This window comes from Apis laboriosa, unplaced genomic scaffold (assembly GCF_014066325.1).
Source record: "Apis laboriosa isolate Shangri-la unplaced genomic scaffold, ASM1406632v1 scaffold28_cov147, whole genome shotgun sequence".
Lineage (NCBI taxonomy): Eukaryota > Metazoa > Arthropoda > Insecta > Hymenoptera > Apidae > Apis > Apis laboriosa.
Genome location: NW_025222687.1, coordinates 1,052,325 through 1,076,594, shown reverse-complemented (window position 1 = coordinate 1,076,594; position 24,270 = coordinate 1,052,325). Strand labels below are relative to the sequence as shown.

The window sequence follows — 24,270 nt, the reverse complement described above, 5'->3', positions numbered from 1 at the left end:
GAGGATGGGACACGCGTTAATAGAATTGGAAAATACCAGTTTCAATAAATATAAAATCCAATTATGCGGTAAAGTTACTTAACAACGCCATTCAGAATAATTAAACAAATGAGAAAACATCTTTTAGATTAGCTGCTATCTTCTCACTACGCGTTAATAGATTGTAAATTACGGTTTACGACTGCGAAAAAGATGGGCGAAACGATAGCGTCCATCGGCCTCGTTACATCGCCTCGACGATTTTACGCGCGTGAATTCCCCCAAAGCGATGCGACCACGCGTGCGTCACCACCGAAAAGAGGGGCGGGGGGGGGGAGGGGAGAGGGGAGCGACTTCTCGTCGAGGAGCTGCAACTAGCGCCACCACGGTTCACCTTGAACCAACTTTCTCCCAGCCCGTAGACCGGCCGGCCTGCCGCTAATCGCCGCGATGCGAACAGAGAAAAATGCTTGCTCCTCGTGGCTTTATCGACTCTGACTCGATGCGGCTCAAAATGCTTGTGATCACACGCGCGCACACACGCGCGAAGAAAAAGCGACAAGGAGGAAGGGAAAGGGGGACGTACATCTGAACATCTGGCTCGATCTTTCGTTCGAAGACAATGGCTCGTGGGCGGCGAAAACATCTCGTCGCGTTCTTTCGATATCTTTCGCGATTTTGGGTCACTCGCTTTCTTCTCTCTCTCTCTCTCCCTCTCTCTCTCTCTCTCGTCGCGGCTCGTCCCTCGTACGAGGACGTGGACGTAACGTGCGCGAGTGTAAATACACACCGATGGATCGGATTAATTACCGCGATTGGATATAAATCTTCGTCAGGCCACCCTCGTGATCGAAACTCCTTTTAGTCGGAGCTGTTACCTCTCCGACGAGAGATGAGTGAATGGATTTATCGCGGTCGCGAAAATGTTTACGTTTACGTTTGTGCGCGGCTGTCTGAATTTCATTGTCGTTCCATCGTGTTTACAATCTACGTGTATATTACGTGTTTATATATCGTGTTTATATATCGTGTATATATACGTGATGTATCGTTTCGCGTTGGAAGTATGTTGGATGATAAATATTTCACGCGATGAAAAATTGAAAATAACGTATTCCTTCTCTTCCGTTCTCTTTCGTTCTTAATTAAGATGAACAAATAAAAATAATAGCGAATTCGTTAACTACTGAGAGAGAGAGAGAGAGAGAGAGAGAGAGAGAGAGAAAGAGAGAGAGAAATTTAAGAAGAAACGTACCGTGGCCCTCCCCACGTACGGTATACGTTCAAATGGAGTGAAAGTCGTACCCGTTTGTCGCAATTGACGAACCTTTCTCGAAATTCCATTCCACGCTTCTTGCACCCGTGTATCGGAGCTTCGATACCCATCCTGTAATAATCCATTACCGCCATAAACTTTTCTCCCCGGCTATAAATTTCCTCGCTGTTTCTTCGTTTTTTTTGCGATACGAATCTGGAGCACCTTCGTTTCGATCAAACCGAAGTAAAATATCGGTTATTTTTTGATCGTTGTATATAATTAATTTATCCCTTCTTTCTCCGCTCCTCGGTTAATTTGAAAGATTTTTTACTCGCGAGCAAGGTTGGGATTAGGGACGCATGAGAAGCTTGGAAGTGTCTCTCGTTCCGAGAAAAAAAAAGAAATACGCTCGCGGTCGAAAATTCTTGGTCGAAAAAGAAAAAAAAAAAAAAGGAAAGCACGATAGATAGACAGGATCTTAGTGTGTCAGTGTGCCTGTATGCTAATCGCTCGAAGAAACGGTTTTTAACGGCTGGACGGTATCAGCGCCATTGGCGCCGCTCCATTCCCCGAAGAAATGCCTCGAAGAAGTTGCGCTTTTAACGCGTCAATAAACTCGCTGCAAGAATTTGACGTACAAATTACACAGTACAAATGCTGATTCGATGATTACGAATAAATTACCCGAGTGCAAAGTTTTGATATAACGAACATATGACTCTATGCTGTGCCCGTTCGAAGAATGAATTTCCTCTTTTTTCTTCTTCTTCTTATTATTCTTTCTTATTATTATTATTATTATTATTTATGATCGTTCCATTTTACATTTCTCGTCGTGTAAAAAAAAAAAGAAAAGAAAGGAAGGAAGAAAGAAGAAATAATAATAATAAAATTGAAATGGTCATGGTGACGGTTCACTATGGAAATTAATGATGAATATAGATGGATAAAAAGAGGAGAGTCGTTCGATGACTCGTGACAAATGACGAAAGCTAATTTGTAATTCCCTTGTCCGGATGAGGAATAGAGGGATACCAGACGCTCTACCAGTCCGTTCATCTTTATCACTTCGCCTGGTTTTAATCCTCTTGTCGCCGTGAGGAAGATGTATCGATATTTCCAAGAACTCTCTCTCTCTCTCTCTCTCTCTCTCATCTTGATTAATATAATAGAATAATATGGATACTTATCGGCGATCGGTATTCTCGAACGAAATGACGTATTGCGATTTAACGCTGACGAGAAGAAACTTTCGACGATTCTTCGCTTTTGAAAATTCTTCCCTCGGTTTCGATCTTTCGAAAGAAATTTCAAAAATAGATTTTATTTCCTAATGATAGAAAATTTTTTTCCATTCTATTTTTTTTTTTTTTTTAATTTAAGTATCATCGCCTTCAAGATCGAATTGAAACTCGATCATATTATATTTGAATGGTTTGTATATTGTATACAAAAATTCGTATTCTGGATTTTCGAGAAATTCATTAGAAAATTAGCAACAGGTTGAGAAATGTTGAGAATGAACAATTACTTAATTGATAAGCGAGAAGCGCGTATAATTACGAACGGTTCAATGGCTAATAAATTTTTATTATATTAAGTAAAACGCTTTCTTCCATTGTTTTCAGTCTCGATAGTTGGACGTCCCATGATCGTTAGAACCGCACAAGTACGAAAAATTTCACTTTTCTCGTTACAATGCCGTTTTGCTATAAATGAGAAAATTATCCTCGGCCACTTTTCGATTTTTAGTAGGCAACGCCGTATAATGACACGTTCAACGGGATGGAAAAAAAAAAAAAAAAAAAAATGAAATTGGAGAAACTTCGAACAAACGAATCCCCCCCTCCCCTATCCCAACACCTTCGAACGAGACACCCACTGTAAAATTGAAAGTTGTTACAGTTTCGAGGCTGCATATATTCCATATCTATATCGCGGTTAAGTTCGAGATAAGGATCGAACCCGTTTCACTTTGTGATCCCCCACACGCGTGTAAAAGCGTCGAGAATCGACCTTTCCCAACGCGCGAGAGAATAGGAGATCAGAAGAGGAAGGAGGCGGAATGATAGATGGAGGATTTCTCTTAGGCTGGATAGGTAAGAGGTAGGCGTGATCGTTTATCATCGTCATTGTGCGACGAACGAGAAGGAAGGAAAGAAATAAAGAGAGAGAAAAAATCGAGCAGCCATTTTAACCGATCAACCGGGAAGGTAGAAGAAGAATAATGCACTTTTCACGATAATACGGACGATTTCCTTCGATGGAAGGCGAAGAATTCGATAGAATTTATATTTCGAACGCCGTTTTCGAGAACATTTTTTATCTTAAATTTTGGGAAAAAAAATTTTCTTTTCGGTGGAAAATTTCGATACGCGATAAAAAATTAAAACTAATATAAGCTTATTGGCTTATTTTCGTGTCGTGAGAAGTACGATTTGACGTCTATTATACCGGTCTCGTTTAAGTCATCGAGGCTCGCTCACTTTCACCACCTACGCGTAAATTTTCACCGCCCGCTTGCCGAACGAATCGCGTGACAATGAGTCACACAGGATGGCGGGCCTCCATTCGCTTTCTCGCGCCCGTGCAATTTTCGAATTGTTCCCTCCGACGACACGGATAGGGAATCCCCCCCCCCCCACTCTCGTTTTTCACTTTTATTAGCCGCACACCACACCGTCTCGCATACCAATGCCGGTTGGTTCCGGTTACTCCTAATACGGGGAGGGGGGAGGAGATTAATATCGATCGAATGGGACAAGTCACTCTCACCACGCTCGCTTTCCTCCTTTTGCATCACCCACAGTGTCTATTTTAGTCCTCTGCCACGTTTCCTTCCTTCCCCTTTCAATCTCGAATTGATATTCGTTTCAGATCTCAATTTCGTTCTCTTTGTATCGCCGCGAGTTTTATTGTTGCAGGCACGTTTGAAAAGTTGTCCTTTCCGAGAAAGTGAAATTGTATTATCGTTTTAATTTTTCTTTTTTCTTTTCCACTTGAACGAAAAATTGCTGTAATCGAAAACGACGTCATTCTTTAATTTCGCCATTCTTTAATCTCTTGACGCAAGAATACGCCTCTGAACTCACTTTCACCCGGGCTGCACCCTCGTGCATCCTCGGGTTTCCTTCGAGCGTAAATAGAATAACGAACACAGCACGAGACAGAGCTCGTCGACTTTCATACGAGGTATGCTGATCTGTGCCTACGGTATTATAATTTCTACTTAAAAAAAATAAATAAAAATGTTCCATCTATGTAAATCGAAGATGAAAAATTCATGGTGAATATGAATTCAACGTGACCGTGACCTAGAAAAACGCGATTTATATTTATATTTATCTGATAATTTTATTTCTGTATTTATTTAGATACGCGTATCTAAGTAAATAAAATCGAACAGAAATATATGTATATGTATTTCTATCGTAAAGAACGTTATAAAATTGCTGCTATACTCCTCTCTTTAATCGTATAAATTGTTCACGTAGTCTATTCTGTTCGTAGATAAAACAAAGAAACTAAATCGACGAATTTAGAACAATTAGCGCCATCTCGCGTTTGGATCCGCGAAGCTCCGATTTGTTACTAGCGTAGCAGAATGTGCAAGGAGGTATTCGTGACGTCACGAAGAGAAGACGTGCCACTATTTTTGGTTATGTAGCTCCTGATATCTTCCACCATTTCGACCACGTTGAAAATTAATTAACTGATGATTTTTTAATGAAAATCTACGCACTTTTAAGCTCGCATGTTAAAGTTAACGCCTCAGGCAATATTCTCGTTTTAATTTCAACCACAGATTCTTTTCAATTAATTATTCGTTAATAATTCGTGCGTCATACGCTGATTCATATTATCGATACGCGATATATTTTTCATTAATTTATTATTATTATAACTTTTATTTATAAATAGGAATATATATATATTTGAAACGTGGTTTCCTTCTATACTTTCTCGTATAATTTTTATTCGTAATTTCTTCGTTCTTTGGAAGAATAAATCGATTGTTTATTACTCGATCTCGAAATAGGAATTCGCTCAATCTTCGTTGATAATTAATTAATAAATAATTAATTGAATAGAATTTCACGTTAAAATTGATACGAGAAAAGTGATTGAAGTTCCAGCTTTAAGATTCGAGCTTAAAAGTATCGAAATTTTGCGTAGAAAATTTGTAATTAACGAATGTTCGATATGGCGTCTTCGATGTATTAAAACGTATATGATAACGTTAATTGTTAATAATTGTTAATAAATAATTAATTGAATAGAATTTCAAGTTAAAATTGATACGAGAAACATGCTTGAAGCTTAAAAGTATCGAAATTTTGCGTAAAAAATTAATAATTAACGAATTTTCCATATAAAATGGCGGAAAATGTTTTCTATCCTTCTCGCACAATATTGATTTCTCTGTCTACGACTTTGCATACCTCCTTGCACATTCTGCTACGCTAATAACAAATCGAAGCTTCGGTGATCCAAACGCGAGATGGCGTTGATATCCCAAATTTTTATCGATTTCAATTTCTTTGCGCAATTATGAACAAAATATACTTAATTCTCTCATATATCGTACCTTTATATACACTTTTAAATTTTTTTATTACTACGTGTAAATATTTTATTATCTTTTATCTAATATCTTTTTATTATTTTATACATCGTATACGCATCGCATTTATATTTTTTTCAATTTTTATACATCGTATACAATATTTTATACATTTTTCAACGTGCCACGTCTCTTTCGATTATATTCTTCCGTAAGAAATTTCGATTTTACATTGGAAAAGTATAAATGGAGAGGAAGTGGCGTGCAAAATTTTTTCGATATATCTGTGAAAAGCAAGTATATCGAGAACGCGAATTCTTAATTTCTTAACGTTTAATTTTTCTTTATTGTTTCGAGAATAGAATAGATACTCAAGCGCAATTGAATTACGCAATTATAACAATCTCGATAATACAATGATCGTCGATTGTTTAGGAGCACGCGTTATCCGGTTTCTTCCCCAACATCCGCTTTTAAATAACGGATATAAGAATGCCACGGTCGCCGAGTTTTGCGTTAAAGTTTAATTATTTATTCACTGGACGCTCTTAAGGAGGTAGACCGGACATACTGTTGGTAATTATTCACGCCCGTTCGAAACATTTCTCCGGTATGGGTGAAGACTTAACTGTTTTCCACGAGGAATTTTCTTTCTATCCTATTTCTAATCTTGATGATCCAAAATTTATCCGTTATCGAAAATTACATTGAATATAATGTATATATAATATTTCGATCGATCGGAATGAATAAAATAATGGCAAGAAAGTCATCCGGACTAAAATGTGTTTTAGTTATTGAAATATAAATTTACGATAGAAAGCAAGTGAAATTTATTACTCTTTACTTTATGTTCTTCTATTATTAGTACAAATAATAGTTACACGGTATTTAAGAAAGATTGTCGAGAAAGTAATGGTTAAAAAATGGGCTTGGAAGAATGTTAATTATAGTTTCGCTGGCGTTTGGTGTTTGTAGGCAAAACAGTAGGTACTACCTACTGTACCGCGCGCGTTGTTGTCGGAAGAATTAATATTAAGAAGTAACAAATGAAGAAGAGAAAGCGTATGAGATACTCGGTGTTAAATGCTTTCATCCGGCTTTACGCGTATTTCAATTTTAAGCTCTTATAATACCTGTGTTTATATCCTATTAATTATATCGTTAATGACGACCGTGCATATATTTTCTCCTCGTTTAATAATTAACAATTTTTCGTCCGATCGATAAATATAATTCTTGACGACGTCGTTATTAAAAATCGATTTCGAAAAAAATTACGTGCGACATTATTATAACGAGCCGAAGCGAATAATAAATAATGTAAACATTAAAAACAAAAAAAGAAAAAAAGGAACTCGAATTACCGCATTGGCCGTAACACGTAGAATTAAAGTCGAAGCAAAGAGATGTGTACAAAAAGAGATATATATATATATATATATATATATACACACAAACTTTTTAGAAAGAAAGAATGGTTATTGTTACATCGTGCTCCCTTTCGCACGGTCGTAAGACATCGTCAGACACCGTCTGTCTCTCTCGATTTTTACGACCACGATCATCGTTAAGATCCTCATAATCGGTTATTAGTCCAGTTTTGTACGTAAGGAGAATTCGCGCGCAAAACATAGAGTGATTTCACCCGACAAGCAGACGCCGCAATGTTGGCAACATTGGCCACAATAGACGGAGTGGCGCAGCTTTTCTCCGCGTGGAATTCGAGTTACGTGTTACACAGGAGGAGAATAGTATCGGCTTCTCGAAGGCTCGCTTTCGCGAGGCCGCATCCGGAATCGATTGTGCTGGAAGACACGTAGAAACAGGATACGATCACTGACTCACCGGTCATTAGATCCGTTTACAGGCAGAGAACACTATGGCTAGTAGTACGGCCATGTTCGTGTAATTTTACGGCGTGAATTTATGCACGATTAACGAGAGGCCTCGCACACGTTTCCTGGCAGGCGCATTAACCAAGGCTGCGATTAACTTCTTTACGGAATCGTTCAAGAGATTACACCGTGGAGATTAGATTTTTACACGTTATTAAATATATATTATTTATTAGTTGTAGCATCGTATTATTCGAGAGAGTGGAATAATAATTTTACTGGACACTGGCTTCGAATAATAGAAGCTAACCGGACAAAATTACGACAGAGGCAGATTTTAAGGGGGAAAAAATGCTTGTTAAAAAAAGATGTTATGGCTATTCGCTACACGGGATGTCCTCGACCTATAAATTATCCGATAGATATGTTTACGCCAGATATAAGCCTAAACAAATTGGAAATTATAAAATTTAAGTAAGAAGACATACTGCATAACCGATTGTTCAAACATTGAAACGAGTTAAATAAATTGGCAACTAAAGTTAAGACTATTATTATTAACAATAGATAATCCATAAATAATAAATATCAATGGATTAAAGAAATCGTTAGGTGGCGAGTATGTATCACGTGCGTGAACGTTAAAATTAATTTTAATATAAAAGTTTAAAAAAAAAAAAGTAGAAAGTTTCTACTTTTCATACGTTCGACTGTTATCACTGTGTGAACGATGTGGAACGTGTTAAAAGTCATTGACGAATCGTTACATTGCGCGAATTTCCAATATTATTAATCACTTAACTTTAAGTTTAATTCAAAACAAAAAAAACTTATCGATTATTCGTATCGATTTAAATTAAAAAATAAATATTTTCGAGATGTTATAAAATTTAAATGCTTCTTAAAAAATTTACAGAATACATTTCTCCACTATTGAAACGTGACTTGCTATCGATTATTCGTCTGCTTATATATTTAATCCGTAAACAATCCGTTATAAATATATAAAAGAGGATTTGAAATTTTAATGTATACCTGTTAACACATCGAAACAATAATTTTTTTTACACGTTTGAAAATGAATTTTATCCGTTTTTAATATACATTATTCGAAGCATTCTATCGTGCTTATTCTTCTTCTTCTTCTTCGAAGAAAAATATTCCGGATACCGTGGATCCATTCACCGGTGGCTAATTACAAGAAACATCGCTAGATGAATCGGTAGCCCGTTTCGTGTACTGGTGACTTGCTAAAATTTAATCTACTGCGGCCGTCTATAGAGGACGCTCTGATTCCTCGAGTAATCAGAACATGGCGATCGTGGCGGGAGAGATACGAAAATGAATTTCGATATACATAGCTGAGAGCAAAAGAGGCGAGAAGAGAATATGGCCGGTGGAAAACACTTATCGATCCTCGGCCTTGTTTCTTGGAAAAAGTAATTTTGGAAATGACACGTACCGCGTTTATTAAGCAAGAGAAAGTCGAGCAAATGTAAAAGGAGCGTATAAACGAAAGTAGACTCGAGGTGAAGAAAAAAAAAAAAAATTGCAGGCTTTTAATATTCCCCTTATTATCCCCATTATTTTCTCCCTTCTTCTTCGGTTTTTCGTAATGACGTAACGTTCGAAACCGATTGGCGGATTATTTTTTAAAACTTGGGTCGAATTTCATTTCGATTCTTCTCCTTTTTTTTTCTTGAGTATATGGAGCTATGGAGCGAGATAGATGGTTGGGCAGAGACGAGAGATTGATTTTACGCGGCTCAGAATTTTTCAAAACAAGTAAATATAATGCGTTCAGTGCACGGTTCGTATACACGGTTTATGGATCGTGGCCCATACTCGGATGCGATGGATACTCGGCCAATGGAACGTCCCGAATAATACTTTTTAGTTGTGCATCCTACACGAGAATTCAGAAGAATTCGTTTCTTCTTCGACTTTGCTTTGCTTTTGCGCAAAGATTATCGCAATACCAATCGGTGCGAATTGAAATTATTCGCTTTCAAAATCAAAGCTTGGCCTATGCTTTCGAAACGATCGAATAATCTCTCTTGAAAGCGTACATGTTTCAAAAAAATTACCGAATTTGATTTAAAAACTTTGAATTGAAATGGCGGAATAATTGAATTATTTATTCTTTTGCAATTGGAAAAAATATATTAAAATCGAATAATCTCTCTTGAAAGCGTATATGTTTCAAAAAAATTACCGAATTTGGTTATAATTAAAAATTAATTAAAAACTTTGAATTGAAATGGCGGAATAATTGAATTATTTATTCTTTTGCAATCGGAAAAAATATATCAAAATCGAATAATCTCTCTTGAAAAAATTACCGAATTTGGTTATAATTAAAAATTAATTAAAAACTTTGAATTGAAATGGCGGAATAATTGAATTATTTATTTCTCTGTAACCGAAAAAAAATATATTAAAATCGAATAATTTCTCTTGAAAGCGTATATGTTTCAAAAAAATTACCGAATTTTAAAAACTTTGAATTGAAATGGCAGAATAATTGAATTATTTATTTTTTTGCAATCGGAAAAAATATATTAAAATCGAATAATCTCTCTTAAAAAAATTATCGAATTTGATTATAATTAAAAATTAATTAAAAATTTTGAATTGAAATGGCGGAATAATTGAATTTATTATTCCTTATATTATTGAATTTATTTATTCCTTTGCAATCGGAAAAAAATATATTAAAATCGAATAATCACTCTTGAAAGCATATATGTTTCAAAAAAATTACCGAATTTGGTTATAATTAAAAATTAATTAAAAACTTTGAATTGAAATGGCGGAATAATTTTGTAATCGAAAAAAAATATATTAAAATAAGAGCAAAATTTCATTCCAATGAATATTTCTCTTTAAGACTCGAATCGATTATTTCATCGAATGACAAAACTGGACATCCAAATGATTCTTAAAATCCGACAGATTTATCAAGTCTTCCATAATCATCCAGATTGCCTCAAACAAAATAAATGGTGAATATGAAATAATTAGGCGTGTCGACTCGATGATCGAGTATCGAGAAGAAGAAGGAAGAAATAGAAGGAAAGAAAAAAAATTATAGATCGAATCGAAGGAGACGCTTAACAATGACGATGGGATTTATTCGTGTTGCGAATAATTCGAATTTGACTGTTTTCGAAAATCTAAATGTGACGATATCGTCCAGAAAAGGATATTTCAATATCTGGAAATTCGTCGAGAGAGTTTCGAAGAGTTTCCATTCCGTATGTAATTTCGACGCAGAAACCGCGGATGAAGTTGGGAAGGATGGATTCGCGTGATCCTTCGATCGAGAAATTATTTATATACGTTGGGAGCAAGCGTTGAACTTGATCCCATCGCTAGGCCTTGGCACTCGTGAACGCACGAAACGACGCCACGAGGAGAAAGTTTCGAAGGCAGGAAGTGAAGTAGGCCACGACTTTGACCGCTCGCAAGGTCCATACTCCCGAGCCACGCTGCTGCCGGTGCGCTTCCATCGAGCGAGTATACTCGATTCGACTCCGTTTCGATTGACACTGCCTGTCTCCCGGGATGGGAAATAAAACGACGGCTGTCGCCTTAGTGATCCGTTTACCAACAGGGGGAATCGTTTCTTGGAAAGAACGGGCGAAAAATCTAGGTAACAGCGGTGGTAGGTGATCTTGCCAAACGATCGATCGTCCAACGATCCTGAAAATCGTGACTCGATGCTTCTCGATCGAAACGCTGTGAATAGAAAAAGAAAATTTTAATTCTGGCAAAAAGATATCGAGATAAACGTATTTATTAACTTACGTGACCTTATTGATGATCCTGGTATTTCTATACACTTCCCTTTCCCCTATTATAGCGGGGTCACCGTTCTTGGATACCTTGGAATTCACGCCTCTCTTCCTTCCTTTCCACTCTAAACTCTCCATCATTCCATTAGCGCGCCAAGATTATCCTATGATTTATTCAACGACTTTTTAGATATGCAAACGAGGATAAAATGAGAGAGCCCGTCAATTTTTTTGCGAATCAAATAAAATTCATAACATTTTGCTTGTTTAGATTTGTAAACATCCTTTTACGGGCGAAAAAGCGAAAAACGAGGGACGAGAAAAAAAGAAAAAAAAAAGGAGCGTAGCGATGAGCGGAATTCATAATAAGAGGATCGGATTACATCATTCCGTTCATCGTTATGCAGAACATAAGAATGCCGATCCCTTATTGTCACTCGCTTAAATCGAATAATAAAAAAGGAAATCGATAAACAAGATAATTCCGAAAAGATACATACCGCGAAGTACGACTTCCCGATAGCACAACTGCACGTGGCCTCCTCCCAGTGGGTCAAGGTTGCTTTTCAATTCTGGAAAACATCAACTACGGCTACCGTTCCCCGCTCGACTCTGCGCACGTTTCTATTAATATTTTATCATTCATACTCGCGGTGAGAATTCGCGTGCCAAGTTTCTTCGTCGGCCTTCGTGCCCTGGAAATTTTGTTTCGCGACAAATCATGCTGCTTGTAATTTGGCAACGGTCCGGCGATATCTTTACGACACTTGTCCAAAAAAACGATCTATTAATAGCGCGCTCGTCGACACGGTCTATTTTCTGCGCGATGGACGCCAGCGGATTAAATAACGCGCACTGTAATACCTCTTTCCAAACCGACGAAGTTACTTAGAATTATTTATCGAATCATTGTCCTCTTCTCTCGTATTTTTTTGCGAAAACGATTTAGATAATAATATTCGATGCGTTGGCCATCACAATGTTGGTCATCGTAATATTTTATTTTATTACACGCGGTAAGATATTGCAGAGAGATAATTCTAGTAGTGGAGAAAATACGATGACACGACATAAAAAAGTCGTGACGCATTATGAAACATATGTTTGAAAATATGCTCGAAACACGTTTATATAGGGGCACGTTTGAAAATATACTCTGTAACACGTTTACATTGCACAACGATACGAGGTTTTCTTAATGGTGTAATTTTATCTAAATGTATAACAATAACGATATCTATTATCCAACGTATGTAATGTAGAACTTGTGTAACGTATTAAATTTTATCGTTCTCTATTTCGTTCGGATGACGCGGAGACGTCATCAAATAATATGGAAGAGTTTTATCTTTTAAAGTTTTCTTTTCCCATATTTATAAACATGATTGCGGAATTAATGTTATAAATGTTAATAATAAACTAAATATACCATGAACTATGATGTAATTAATAAGAGTTTACTTGAGCTTAGGAAACATTTTCGTTTACTTGAGAAATAACGTTATTACACAGATATTTATCCGTACATAAGTTGTCCGTATAAATTTAAAAACTCCTCAACAAATCTGAAACGAAAAATGCAAAATAGACAACGACGATGTATCATAATGAAAAGGAGGTCACCTTAATTCAATAAATTCCCCCTTTCCTCTCTCCAAAAAAAAAAAAAAAAAAAAGAAAAAGAGAAGCAAACCTTTTACGTCTACCATGTGCACCGAGCTGTTCGTTATACCGCAACTCGATGTAAAAACACACTGCCGAATTTCCAACGAGCATTCGAATGGGACGACTTTTTGCCCGCTAGAAAGTTTTCAGAACCGTCTCTGTCAGCTCTCGGAGATGGAAACGGAGTAAGCCGTACGTGTCCAGAGGCGAGATTGGAGAAAAACGGGGTAGACATTGGTGCACACGGGCAAAAAAAAAAAAAAGAGGAAGATAGATCAGATTAAAGAAGATCGCAAAGATCGAGGAAGAAAACATGCTCGCTTTCGAGTCGGTCACGCATCGCGTGGCGGCTCGATCGCGAAATTGATCTGCCATACTTTCGCCGCGGATACTTGCCAGAAATCATCGACCTTCGCGGAGACTTGCACGGTCGAGATTCGTTTATTAATGCTAATCCGATGATGAGCCGTGAAGGCGTATGATAAAAATGAGTGCAGATAGAAGAATACGGATGTTGAGATAGAGGTCTCTTCTCTCCTCGTTTCTCTCGTGGTATATATATATATATGCGTTTTATAATACTTTTGAACGCTCGGTTATGTAGAGTAGATAGATAGTAAGTAAAATATCCTAATTAATTCCTGATTCGTTATTTTTCTATATTCGATCCTTGATAGGTTTTTATAAATTTTTTCCCATATCATTATCTTCCATATATATATATATATAAAATTTCGCTCGATTAATCATTTCTCTTCGGGTTAATCTTCCCAAGGAATACTGAAACATATATATGTGTATGCATTTATTTTTTTTATAATTTAAAAGATACATTCAGAATAAATATTTCTAATTGTTTTACGAAATCTTTTCGTAAATAAGATAGAGATCTCTTCTCTCCTCGCTTCTCTCGTGGTATATATATATATACGTTTTATAATACTTTTGAACGTTCGGTTATGTAGAGTAGATAGATAGTAAGTAAAACATTCTAATTAATTCCTGATTCGATCCCTGATAGATTTTTATAAATTTTTTCTCAAGGAATACTGAAACATATATATATGTGTGCATTAATTTTTTTTATAATTTAAAAAATACATTCAGAATAAATATTTCTGATTATTTTATATTATTATTTATGAAATTTTTTCGTAAATAATTTAACTTTGGCGTCGATTAAAATGAATTTTTAACAAATAAATTACGAGTTGTTTGATCGGATAATATAAAATTTAAAAAATTTAAAAAAGATAAATTTACGTTCCACAATTTATAACTAATTATTAAATGATCGATATATTGGTTTATATCGATATCTATTACATTGATATTTAAATTACGATTATTATTAGTTATAAATTATTGCCCAAGAAAATCTATATATCCTAATATCTATGAATAATATCAAGAATACTCATACATTATTCGTGACTATACCTTATACCGCCTGTGTATAAGACCATTGCTCGCGACCACTAACGATCATTGATTAGATTCAATCAATGACTACGTCCTCGTTGCGTCTGACCAATTACAAGATGAAATTAGACGTTGTTTAAAACATCGGAGGCACGTCCATTTGCGTTGATAAATGAATAAACTCCCTGCAATTGGTTGATATAACGATCGAAAATGTTGTATTAACAGAATGAAACAGAAATATATTATGCGAGGAAGTTTCACGAGATAATGAAATTTTCAAACCTACGAAACCTTTTTCAACAAAGAAAAAGATTAATATTATCGAATCAAGGAATCCTGCAATAAATAAAAAGCATATGAAAAAAAAAAATATAATTCTTCGGGAGTGTAATTACTTTTCGGTGGAAAAGAGATCGGGAGTTGGAGAAGAAATCGGTAAAAGGACCGAAAATGTTTATTTGATTACGTCCCCGCACCGCGTCCTCCTTTCCTCGAGGAGGTATAGTTGGCAACGCTAGTTAACGCACACGCACCTGCACCGGGCTATAGCCGAGCGATAATCGTAGAGTAGGTCAGCGGAACAGCGCCTCTAGCGATCTGCGTTCCTCGACTCCTGTACGTGTGTGTGTTGCACGGCTGTTCCAGCCGTGTGTATCCGTGTGCCGCGCACACGCGAGCGTACGCTACTCGGGCCGTGTGTGACAAGAAACGAGTCGAAGACGGGGCGATGTCGTCTGGACGGAACACCCATCCGACTTCCACTTGCCTTTTATCTCATTCGATTCCACGCCGATTCGGTGTCCGTTTGCCGTTTCATCCGATGGTAAACATCGTGGAACGCCTCCGATGTTTCTGTTTTGTAGCGTGACACTTCGGTTCAAGATAAGGTTTCGTTTCATGATTTCTTCTTCAAAACGTGGAAACTGAAATTTGAAAGACGTTGATGAAGATAATTCTAGGTAAATTCAAGTGTTTAATATGGAATGTTTGTAGAAATATTTTCATTCCAATCACTTTTATCGTAAACGTAAACTTCTATGAAAACTCTTGTTATTTAAATTTTATTGTATATACATTTGTTGCAACGTTATACTTTTATGTAATAAAGAACAGGAATCCTATTATTCCATTGGATTAAGGAAAGGTAGTAATTTTCCCGTAGAAAGATGACCAATTTCACGGAGGAACGTGTTTTACAATTAAAGTTACTATATACTCATTTAAGTAAGAAAGGCACACGCGATCCTGGGAACTAGCGTAAAAATGGTGTAACGAAGAAAATAAGGTAAACGAAATAAATAATAAAGATTCGTGGAAAAATTGAAAGAAATCAATCACTCGAGATGTTCCCCTAGATATATATATAAATAGACCATAAAGAGAGAAGAATTTATCGAAAATGATAATCAGCCGGATGGGTGGAGTCGAGTGAGAGGTGCAGAAGAGCATAGAAAGTTCGTATCATGAAATTGCATTCCATAAAGAATGGAAAGTCGGTGCATAATCCTTTTCGTTATTCTTCTTTTTTTTTCTTTCTTTCTTTCTTTTTTTCTTCAACCGCCAGATGGAATGCGCGAACGTGAAACGAATTACATCGTGAAATACTGGAACGATTTCTGATCAGACTTTTTTCGCTAGAGGCGCTTCTGCGTACAACCGATCAGAAAGATTACGAAGAGTACGACGACCGACGACTGGGCTAGATTAAGACAACGAGGTCACGTGCCAGTAGTAGCGTTACGTATGAGCCATTCCAGTCAATATGATGATTATTCAATTTTTTCTTTTTTTTTTGTTACTCTGAAAAATCACGTTACCGGAACATTGTTTAATTAATGTTATTACTTACTTATATAAATATCATAAAAAATCAAGCATTGCAAACATCTTGAATCTTATAATTCATTTATCTAGAAATTCAGAAATTTCTGCATCATTTATTTCATCTTTATCAATGATAATTCTAATTTAGATAATTGTTACAATTATACAAGAATAATTATTTTATATATATATATTCAAATAGGTTTATGATAATTGCTAATCCATAGATAAATGCAATGTATAAATATATCATATGTAAATGTAATAATAAATGTAATATATAATATAGTATAAATAAGAAAAATATGATTTGAATAGACTTTCTAATGTTTTATGAAATATTATAATTTAGAATGTTATGTAAGAAACTTGTACCGTTTAAAATAAATTAAAAAATAAATCAGATTTAAATATTAGATATTAGATATTAGATTTATCAGATTAAATAATTTCATTTATCATGTATAGACGAAAAAAATATCACATAGCAATTCAAAGCTTCTTTAAATATTTTGATGTAAAAATTCCTGCAAAAAATTATAAATAATTAAATAATCTATTAATATAAATGTATTATTTTGTTTATAATAACAACGCATTAATATCCTATTATCAATCATTACGAATTCTAATTTTAAAAATATATTAAAAAAGATTCTTAAAAATTCTTAAAGTTAAGAATTTATATTAAAAAGATAAAAAGAGTAAAAAAATCAGAACGAATATATATTCAGTTATTAACGCCTACAAATTGCCTACATAATTTCTAATAAAAATGAAACGACATTTATGTTAAAATATGCAGAGGCAAAAAGTTCTCGCAACTACTTGTTTGTATGCACATTGCCTATAATTAATCGTGAAAATTGTGTCAGGAATAATTGCGAATATATAACATACGGAAGTAGAAATGTGAGAATGGCCGTTGGAAGAACGCGACCGATCATTAATCATAATATTGACACACTGCTAGATAATAACGATTACAGAAAGCTCAAATAACAGCAGGTAGGAGATCGAAGCGACACATACTAGATGCGTGCGCACACAATGTTTTTCTACGATTTACAAGATAACGTATTACGCATCAAAAAACATATATATCAGAAAAATAATTAGAATATTTTTACCTAACATTCTAATCGATCCTTTATAGATAAAATGCATGCGACTCAAAGAACTTGCTTCGTTAAACTCAAATATTAATTAATCTGTTTTTATTAACATCATTGATTTAGGTTATTATATGTAATTATAATTGTTTCGACGACAAAACGAAGATACATAATATGTTTCTCTGAAATATAAGATTTTTTAATTAAAATAATTATATATATTATATATATTAATTATATATATATATTATATTCGTCACTTCAAAATTTATTCGATGATATATTCACGTTTCTTTTTATAATATTAAAATAATCAATATTTATTCATGCAAATTGAAAATTCGCTAATAATTATAGATTAACATACTACAAATCAAAAAAATTTCAAAACTTAAGAAAATATACTTGGCAACGTATTACGTATTATATTCCTACATTTACATCTATTTCCGTCTTTCAGGTATTACCGCTTTCCCCACTTGACAGTTGATCGTATGTATCAGCGACGTTGCGTGAAACATGATTGAACCAGAACCATACACAGTCCCTTCATCCCCTCGTAACGAGGCGAACGCAACAGACAGTGATAGTCGGTCATACGTGGCGTGCGTACACTTATCGTGCTTCAGTATCGAAGCGAAGTCTGTACAATTCGACATTTATTAGTACACACGAGGCGAGAATATAAATAGCGAGTAAAGAGATGTATATTCCATAAGAAGAACAGAGATAAAAGAGAGGGCTGCAATTTTATTGTTAGAGTGCGTGCAAGTCGGTATGCTCAATTATAATTAAGTAATAACGTCAAAAACAACACGCGGCCTCAGTCGATCAGTAACGTTGAAACCTCGAACACGCTTGTACTAATTCGAAACTCCCGCCGTGCAGAGCGCCAATCGTTGAGCACCGTGATCATAGGTGCATACCCGCCAATCGTTCGTGATGCTGCACACGAGGACCCTCGCCGTCGCTGTAGCATCGCCTATCCTCGTTGAAAATGTCTTACCGTCTTGGTTGCTTCGCGCGTCTAGCAGCCATGTTGTGTCCATACGTTCCATTGGTGACCGTGCCCTTAATCGTGGTCAAATATCACGTGAGATCATGCTCGAAAATTACCAGAAGATACGTGAAAAGTACAAGTGTAAGTATATGTTGCCACTTGCTGCAGCCATGTTACTTTGGTGTCCTTCTCAGTTCCACTAGTCTCGGTAATATTCTATCTCAATCATTCTTGTGTGTGTTCTGCCGCGCCATTTGAGTCCGAGCATGCGCACTTATAAATACTTTGATATTTTAAATCGATGATAATGGCGCGAGACCTTGATAGTCATTTATACACGTGGAAATTATAATTGATACATTAATAAATTCCCCTTTTCAGGAAGTGTTTGATTTATTCTTAATGATGAAATTAAATACTTGTATCGATTGTTTCCTTGAAAATGTGCATATATTTACATATCTGTTGCATGAAAGAACATTATTATCAATTGCTTCTGGCAAATTTCCAAAATCTTCAATACGATGCATTGAATCCATTAAGAGGTCTCATTATTACAAGTACTAATAACCATGATTTATAGACTTTAAGATAACTATTATAAAGTATGATACAATATTGAATCATTAAATTACAGAAACTACATTACTTAAATATCAGTTTATTGACGTGTATTTAGTAAAATTATTAGAAAAAAATTTGTATATCAGAATTTATATTTAGAATTAATTGATAAAAAAATCCAAAATGAATTAGGTAGAAAAATCTAGGACGGTAAGAAATATCTCGTTTCGAGCATTTGCAGACTTATCATGAATTGAAATAGAATAATAATTTCGTGTGTTACCTTGCTATTTAGTTGAAACGCTTCGTACAAGGTCACATGTAAAATCACGCACATCTCTATATCATATATCATATTCTGTTTTTGTATTCATCTTGAATTACTTATCTAATTATCTAGAGACATTAAACAGAAAAAAATTATTATTCTGATTTCAAATTATGCTATATAAGATATAAAAAATGATAAAAGATATAATATTAAATATCACAATAACAACTCTTTAATTTATTTACTATTATAACTGATTTTATTTTTGAGACAAAATTAAGAGTTACTTTTCATATCAGATATTTTCCAAATAAAGATGATAGAAGTGAAACAAATATTTCAAATTATTATTTTTTTATTTTTATTTTAAATAAAATTTATTCAATTCCGGGTTTAAATAGAAATTTAGCGTATATTTATTGCATTTAATTAAAATATTAATCAATTTTTTTTTCAGCTAAGAAACTTCCCCAAGACGTGAATCCGAAAGGAGTATTTTCTTGCAATGAGCTTGACTTGAAAGAAGTCCAAGTATATGGATTTGATTATGATTATACCTTGGCTTGTTACAAGCCATCCATGGATTATTTATTATATAATCTTGGACGTGATATGCTTATTCAAAAATACAAGGTATATCAAAATATAATATATATATATATATACATATATATATATATATATACATTAATTTTCTAATTATTTTTTTCAATTAACGGAAAACATTCTCTGTATACAATACAATCAATCGTGAAAACGTGCGACAAACTTTCAAACTCGGCAAGATTACTAATTCAAACTAGGGAACGAAACTTTCTAACTCATTTCTGCTCGCGAAATTTAGTTCATCAGGAGTATTTTCTCGAAAATCAAACGACAATTACGGCCGAACGAGAATTTCAATTGAAACTTGACGCAAACTCGTTTAATCGGCTGTACAGTACCCCGAGGGAATCAGCAGCCTCGAGTACAAGAAGGATTTCGCTGTTCGTGGCCTCCATTATGACATCGAAAAGGGTCTGCTACTAAAACTCGACAGCTTCTTGCAAATTCAATTTGGCGCCGTTTATCGCGGTTTACATCCAGTGCCCGACGACGAGGTCCTTAGACTCTATAAAAACCGGATAATACCAATCGCCTATGTAGAGGCACCACATAAACATTCTCATGTAAGCATACTTGAATGAATAATTGATAATTAATTAATTATAAGTGCGATGTTCATTCTTTATGAAAAAAAATATTGTTTACTATTGCGATTTCTTGTGTTTTTTTATTATCTGTAATTATTATCTTCCTGAAATTATAATTTTATCTTAGTATTTTTATTTTTGTTTCGATATAGAAATTTATGATATTTTTCAATCTTTTTTATTTTGCATTCGTGATTATATCCGAAACAATAAATATATAAAATATTTTAAAAGGATAATATAAAAAATCCAATTAACAATAAAATCCAACTAATGTTCAATAATATGAAAAGATGCATGAATATATTTTAACTTTCTTTTTAAAATTTTTATTATCTGTATATATATATATATATAAAACTTACTTACTTACAATAATTGAAGTGACTATTTGTTTGTTTTTGTTGCACGCATCAACTTGTATGTTTTTCATGACGGATTTTTTCAACATAAAATATAGAAAGTAAGTATTACATTGTACTTTTACATATATATATATATATATATACTTTTATATGTATAATGAGAATTAAATTTCTTTTAGGAAGCATTGCACCGGACAAAAATGGTTCAATTGGCTGATTTATTTTCGGTACCAGAAATGGGTCTTCTATGTAACGTCACGGAATATTTCCTTAGAAATCATATCGATTATCATCCTGAAATACTTTTTAGAGATGTAAAGGTAAAAAAAAAAAAAAAATCTGTACAAAAATTAAAGAATTAATTACAATTGTTTTTGATAAAAATGGATATCATTGTTTCTTATTTAGAACTCTGTACAAAGTTGTCATCCTATAATGCATGGAATGGTGGTAAAAAATGTTTCCGAATATTTGGAACAAAATAAAGATTTGAGAAGATTTTTTGATCGACTTAAAAGAGCTAATAAAAAAATGTTTCTAGTAACTAACAGTCCTTTCCATTTTGTGTAAGTATTATAATGAATGATAATAATAACATAATGCACAAAATACTACATACAATTAATATTATTTTTTAGTGATACTGGAATGAAATTCTTGGTTGGTGATGATTGGAAAGATTATTTCGATGTAGTAATAGTACAAGCAAGGAAACCAAAATTCTTTACAGAAGAATCTCGACCACTTAGAATATACGATGAAATTAATAGAACACAACTGTGGGATCGAGTTACTAAAATTGAAAAAGGAGTTATCTATCTTGAAGTATGTATGAAACGTTTTACGTTCTTTTTTAATATCTAGGATTGATATCAGCTTTGAAATCAGGGCACAGTTAAACAATTACAAGATATGACCGGATGGCAAGGACATCAAGTATTATATTTTGGAGATCATCCTTATAGCGATCTAGCGGATGTTACTTTGGAACATGGTTGGCGAACTGGAGCCATAATTAAAGAATTAACGGTAAATTTGCAATTTATAATTTATTATATATATATATATATATATATATATATATATATATATATGTATTCAAAATAATTATTTGTATGAAATTTTTATTTAAATTTGTTATTGTTCATAAGAATTGTTATTTTTAAAAATTGATTATTCGAGATATTATTTATATATATAATATATTATATACATATATATCTATTGTATATAGATAACAGTATATTTTTATATATTACAGCATGAAATTGCAACGTTAAATAATCCAAAATTTAAAGAAAATGCAAATTGGTTACAAATGCTAACAGGATTAATTGAAGAACATCAAGATTATGAAGGGCCAGATGTACAAACGATACTCAACGAATGGATCGAGGAAAGAGATGAATTAAGAAACGAGATAAAACGAGTATTTAATAAACAATTTGGATCTGTATTCAGAACATATCATAATCCTACATATTTTTCAAGAAGACTTTTCAGATTTGCCGATATTTATATGAGTTCAATTACGAATCTGTTAGAATATTCAACAAGTCATACTTTTTATCCAAGAAGAGGTGTAATGCCACATGAATATACAAGTTATTTCGTATAATATACAGTTCTAATATTTAAATTTTTAATTGGAAGCATCCAATGCTTTAAAATGTGATAGAAATGAATCAAAAATCAATATTTCAATTGAAAATTCTAGAAGAAATAGAAATATTAAAAAATAAATATTTAAAACGCATTTGCGTTTTATGTAGATAAAAAGAGAATATTAGACTGCTTAATATGTTAATTTTGCGAAGAAGTATGTTGTTACATATAACTTATATATGGATAATTTTGTTTAGATAAAATATTATAATTATATAAAAATATTATAATATATATTGATTTATTAAAAAATTCCATTACAAAGATTCAAAATAAATAAATCTATATACATTATGTTTACAGGTATTGTTTAAAATATCTAAAAATTGCTAAAAAAAATAAAATAGTAAAAAAAAAAAATCTACGTAAAACAAAAAATGTACTACACTTTCAAGATTAAAAACTGTTCTATTTGATTATTTTTTTCTTTATGGTAAATAGATACAAGTAATTTATTCAGGTACAAAATTCGTTACACTAATTGTAAGTGTTAAAAATAATATTCATTATCAAATCGCAATATATATGTACTATAAATATTGTAAAACAGCCATATGAAAATTGTTCTATATTTTGTAACAAAGTACAACGATATATATATGATAAGAGAATATAAAAGTTGAAGTTAATAGGATTGTTTCTAATAACTGTGATTTTAATTTCAAATATAAAGTGATTCTTTTATATTTACTACCTAAAATATTTTTGCTGCTATGAAAAATAGGAGTCTTTTTATTTTTTAAGTATTCATTTATTTTAATTTCAATCTTTTTCGCAAAATAAAAAATATTTTCTTATAATAGCACTTATAATATTCAGTAGAAAAGTATATTATATAAAAGTTATGTAAATTATCTAAAAAATTTTTGTGAATTTGAAATTTCTGAAAAAGTTAACTAACTATGAGGAAATCATTCCTTTAATCGTAATATATAAATTGATCCGAGATTTTATTTTTTTATTCCAGAGTAAAAATTTTTGAAAACAAAATAAAAAAATATTCTACATATTAATTACTTAGTTTAATATTTATGTTATATGCAAAGAGAATATATATATATATATATATATATTTACATTGAATTATATTATATTATAATTAATATAAAAAAGAGAAATTGTTAATATTTTGTTTATCAGAACGGAATAATGTTTCTTTTGTTTTGATAACAAACTTTTGTTTAAATGCAAATGTGTTCAAATGTATATGAATGATCTGATTAATCAATAAAAATCAATTCCAAATCAAAATCCAAAGCTAGTATGATGTTTTTTCCAACATGAATTTAGCATTATTTTACTCTTTGATATTTTATTTTTCAAATTTTTTTATAGCATTAGTATCTATTATAAATTAAATTTCAACTTATTCAAAATAATTTATTATATTTATTTAATTAATTATATTTTTGTATTATTATTTTTTAGAAATTAGAATTATTTAAAGTTTAATAAATGCTGTAAAAAAATAAAACATTGTAAAATAAAAGTATTAATTATATATATATATTATTTTAATTGACTTTTATTAATAATAATTAAATATTACTATTTATTATATTATTTCTTCTCACAGATAATATTCTAATTATATCAATAATTATAAAATTTATGAAATCATTATATCATTTATATCATAAAATATAAATTGAAAACAAATAATAAAAAACTAATGTTTTAATAAAAGTTGTATAACAGGTATAAAAATTGATTACTTTTTACTATGTATTATTTTCTTAAAATTTTT

The 24,270-nt window shown here is 32.8% G+C and overlaps 1 protein-coding gene and 2 long non-coding RNA genes across 8 annotated transcripts; 1 reads left to right on the top strand and 2 right to left on the bottom strand.

The window, feature by feature from the left end:
- Positions 1-10,428: 10,428 nt before the first annotated feature.
- Positions 10,429-12,596, bottom strand: LOC122714249. Its single transcript, XR_006346603.1, has 3 exons — positions 11,937-12,596; positions 11,450-11,600; positions 10,429-11,380 (listed from the first exon to the last, which is right to left on the bottom strand). It is a non-coding gene; the product is annotated as an uncharacterized LOC122714249 (long non-coding RNA).
- A 1,425-nt stretch (positions 12,597-14,021) lies between these two features.
- On the bottom strand, positions 14,022-18,035 carry LOC122714248. 2 transcript variants are annotated; one of them, XR_006346602.1, is made up of 5 exons: positions 17,901-18,035; positions 17,481-17,647; positions 15,060-15,449; positions 14,542-14,708; positions 14,022-14,150 (listed from the first exon to the last, which is right to left on the bottom strand). It is a non-coding gene; the product is annotated as an uncharacterized LOC122714248 (long non-coding RNA). The 2 variants fall into 2 exon arrangements; XR_006346601.1 differs by lacking the exons at positions 17,481-17,647; positions 17,901-18,035 and adding an exon at positions 17,251-17,369.
- A 64-nt stretch (positions 18,036-18,099) lies between these two features.
- Positions 18,100-22,789, top strand: LOC122714240 (5'-nucleotidase domain-containing protein 3). Of its 5 annotated transcripts, none has more exons than XM_043935427.1 (10): positions 18,100-18,240; positions 18,354-18,673; positions 19,758-19,933; positions 20,242-20,469; positions 20,954-20,956; positions 21,038-21,178; positions 21,267-21,424; positions 21,497-21,683; positions 21,747-21,887; positions 22,120-22,787. In XM_043935427.1, the coding sequence occupies exons 2-10, from the start codon at positions 18,463-18,465 to the stop codon at positions 22,474-22,476; spliced, it is 1,602 nt and encodes a 533-aa protein (XP_043791362.1). In that variant the 5' UTR covers positions 18,100-18,240; positions 18,354-18,462; the 3' UTR covers positions 22,477-22,787. The 5 variants fall into 5 exon arrangements, with proteins under 5 accessions (XP_043791362.1, XP_043791365.1, XP_043791364.1 ...); XM_043935430.1 differs by having other exon boundaries at positions 18,354-18,606; positions 22,120-22,785; XM_043935429.1 differs by lacking the exon at positions 18,100-18,240 and having other exon boundaries at positions 18,277-18,606; positions 22,120-22,785.
- Positions 22,790-24,270: the final 1,481 nt, after the last annotated feature.

Excerpts from the sequence above, each read along its gene's own strand:
- LOC122714240 (XM_043935427.1), top strand. The coding sequence starts at position 18,463 with ATGTCTTACCGTCTTGGTTGCTTCGCGCGTCTAGCAGCCATGTTGTGT. Across the intron at positions 21,179-21,266 it reads TACTTTTTAGAGATGTAAAG|AACTCTGTACAAAGTTGTCA; the intron begins GTAAAAAAAAAA and ends TTTCTTATTTAG. Across the intron at positions 21,425-21,496 it reads AACAGTCCTTTCCATTTTGT|TGATACTGGAATGAAATTCT; the intron begins GTAAGTATTATA and ends ATTATTTTTTAG.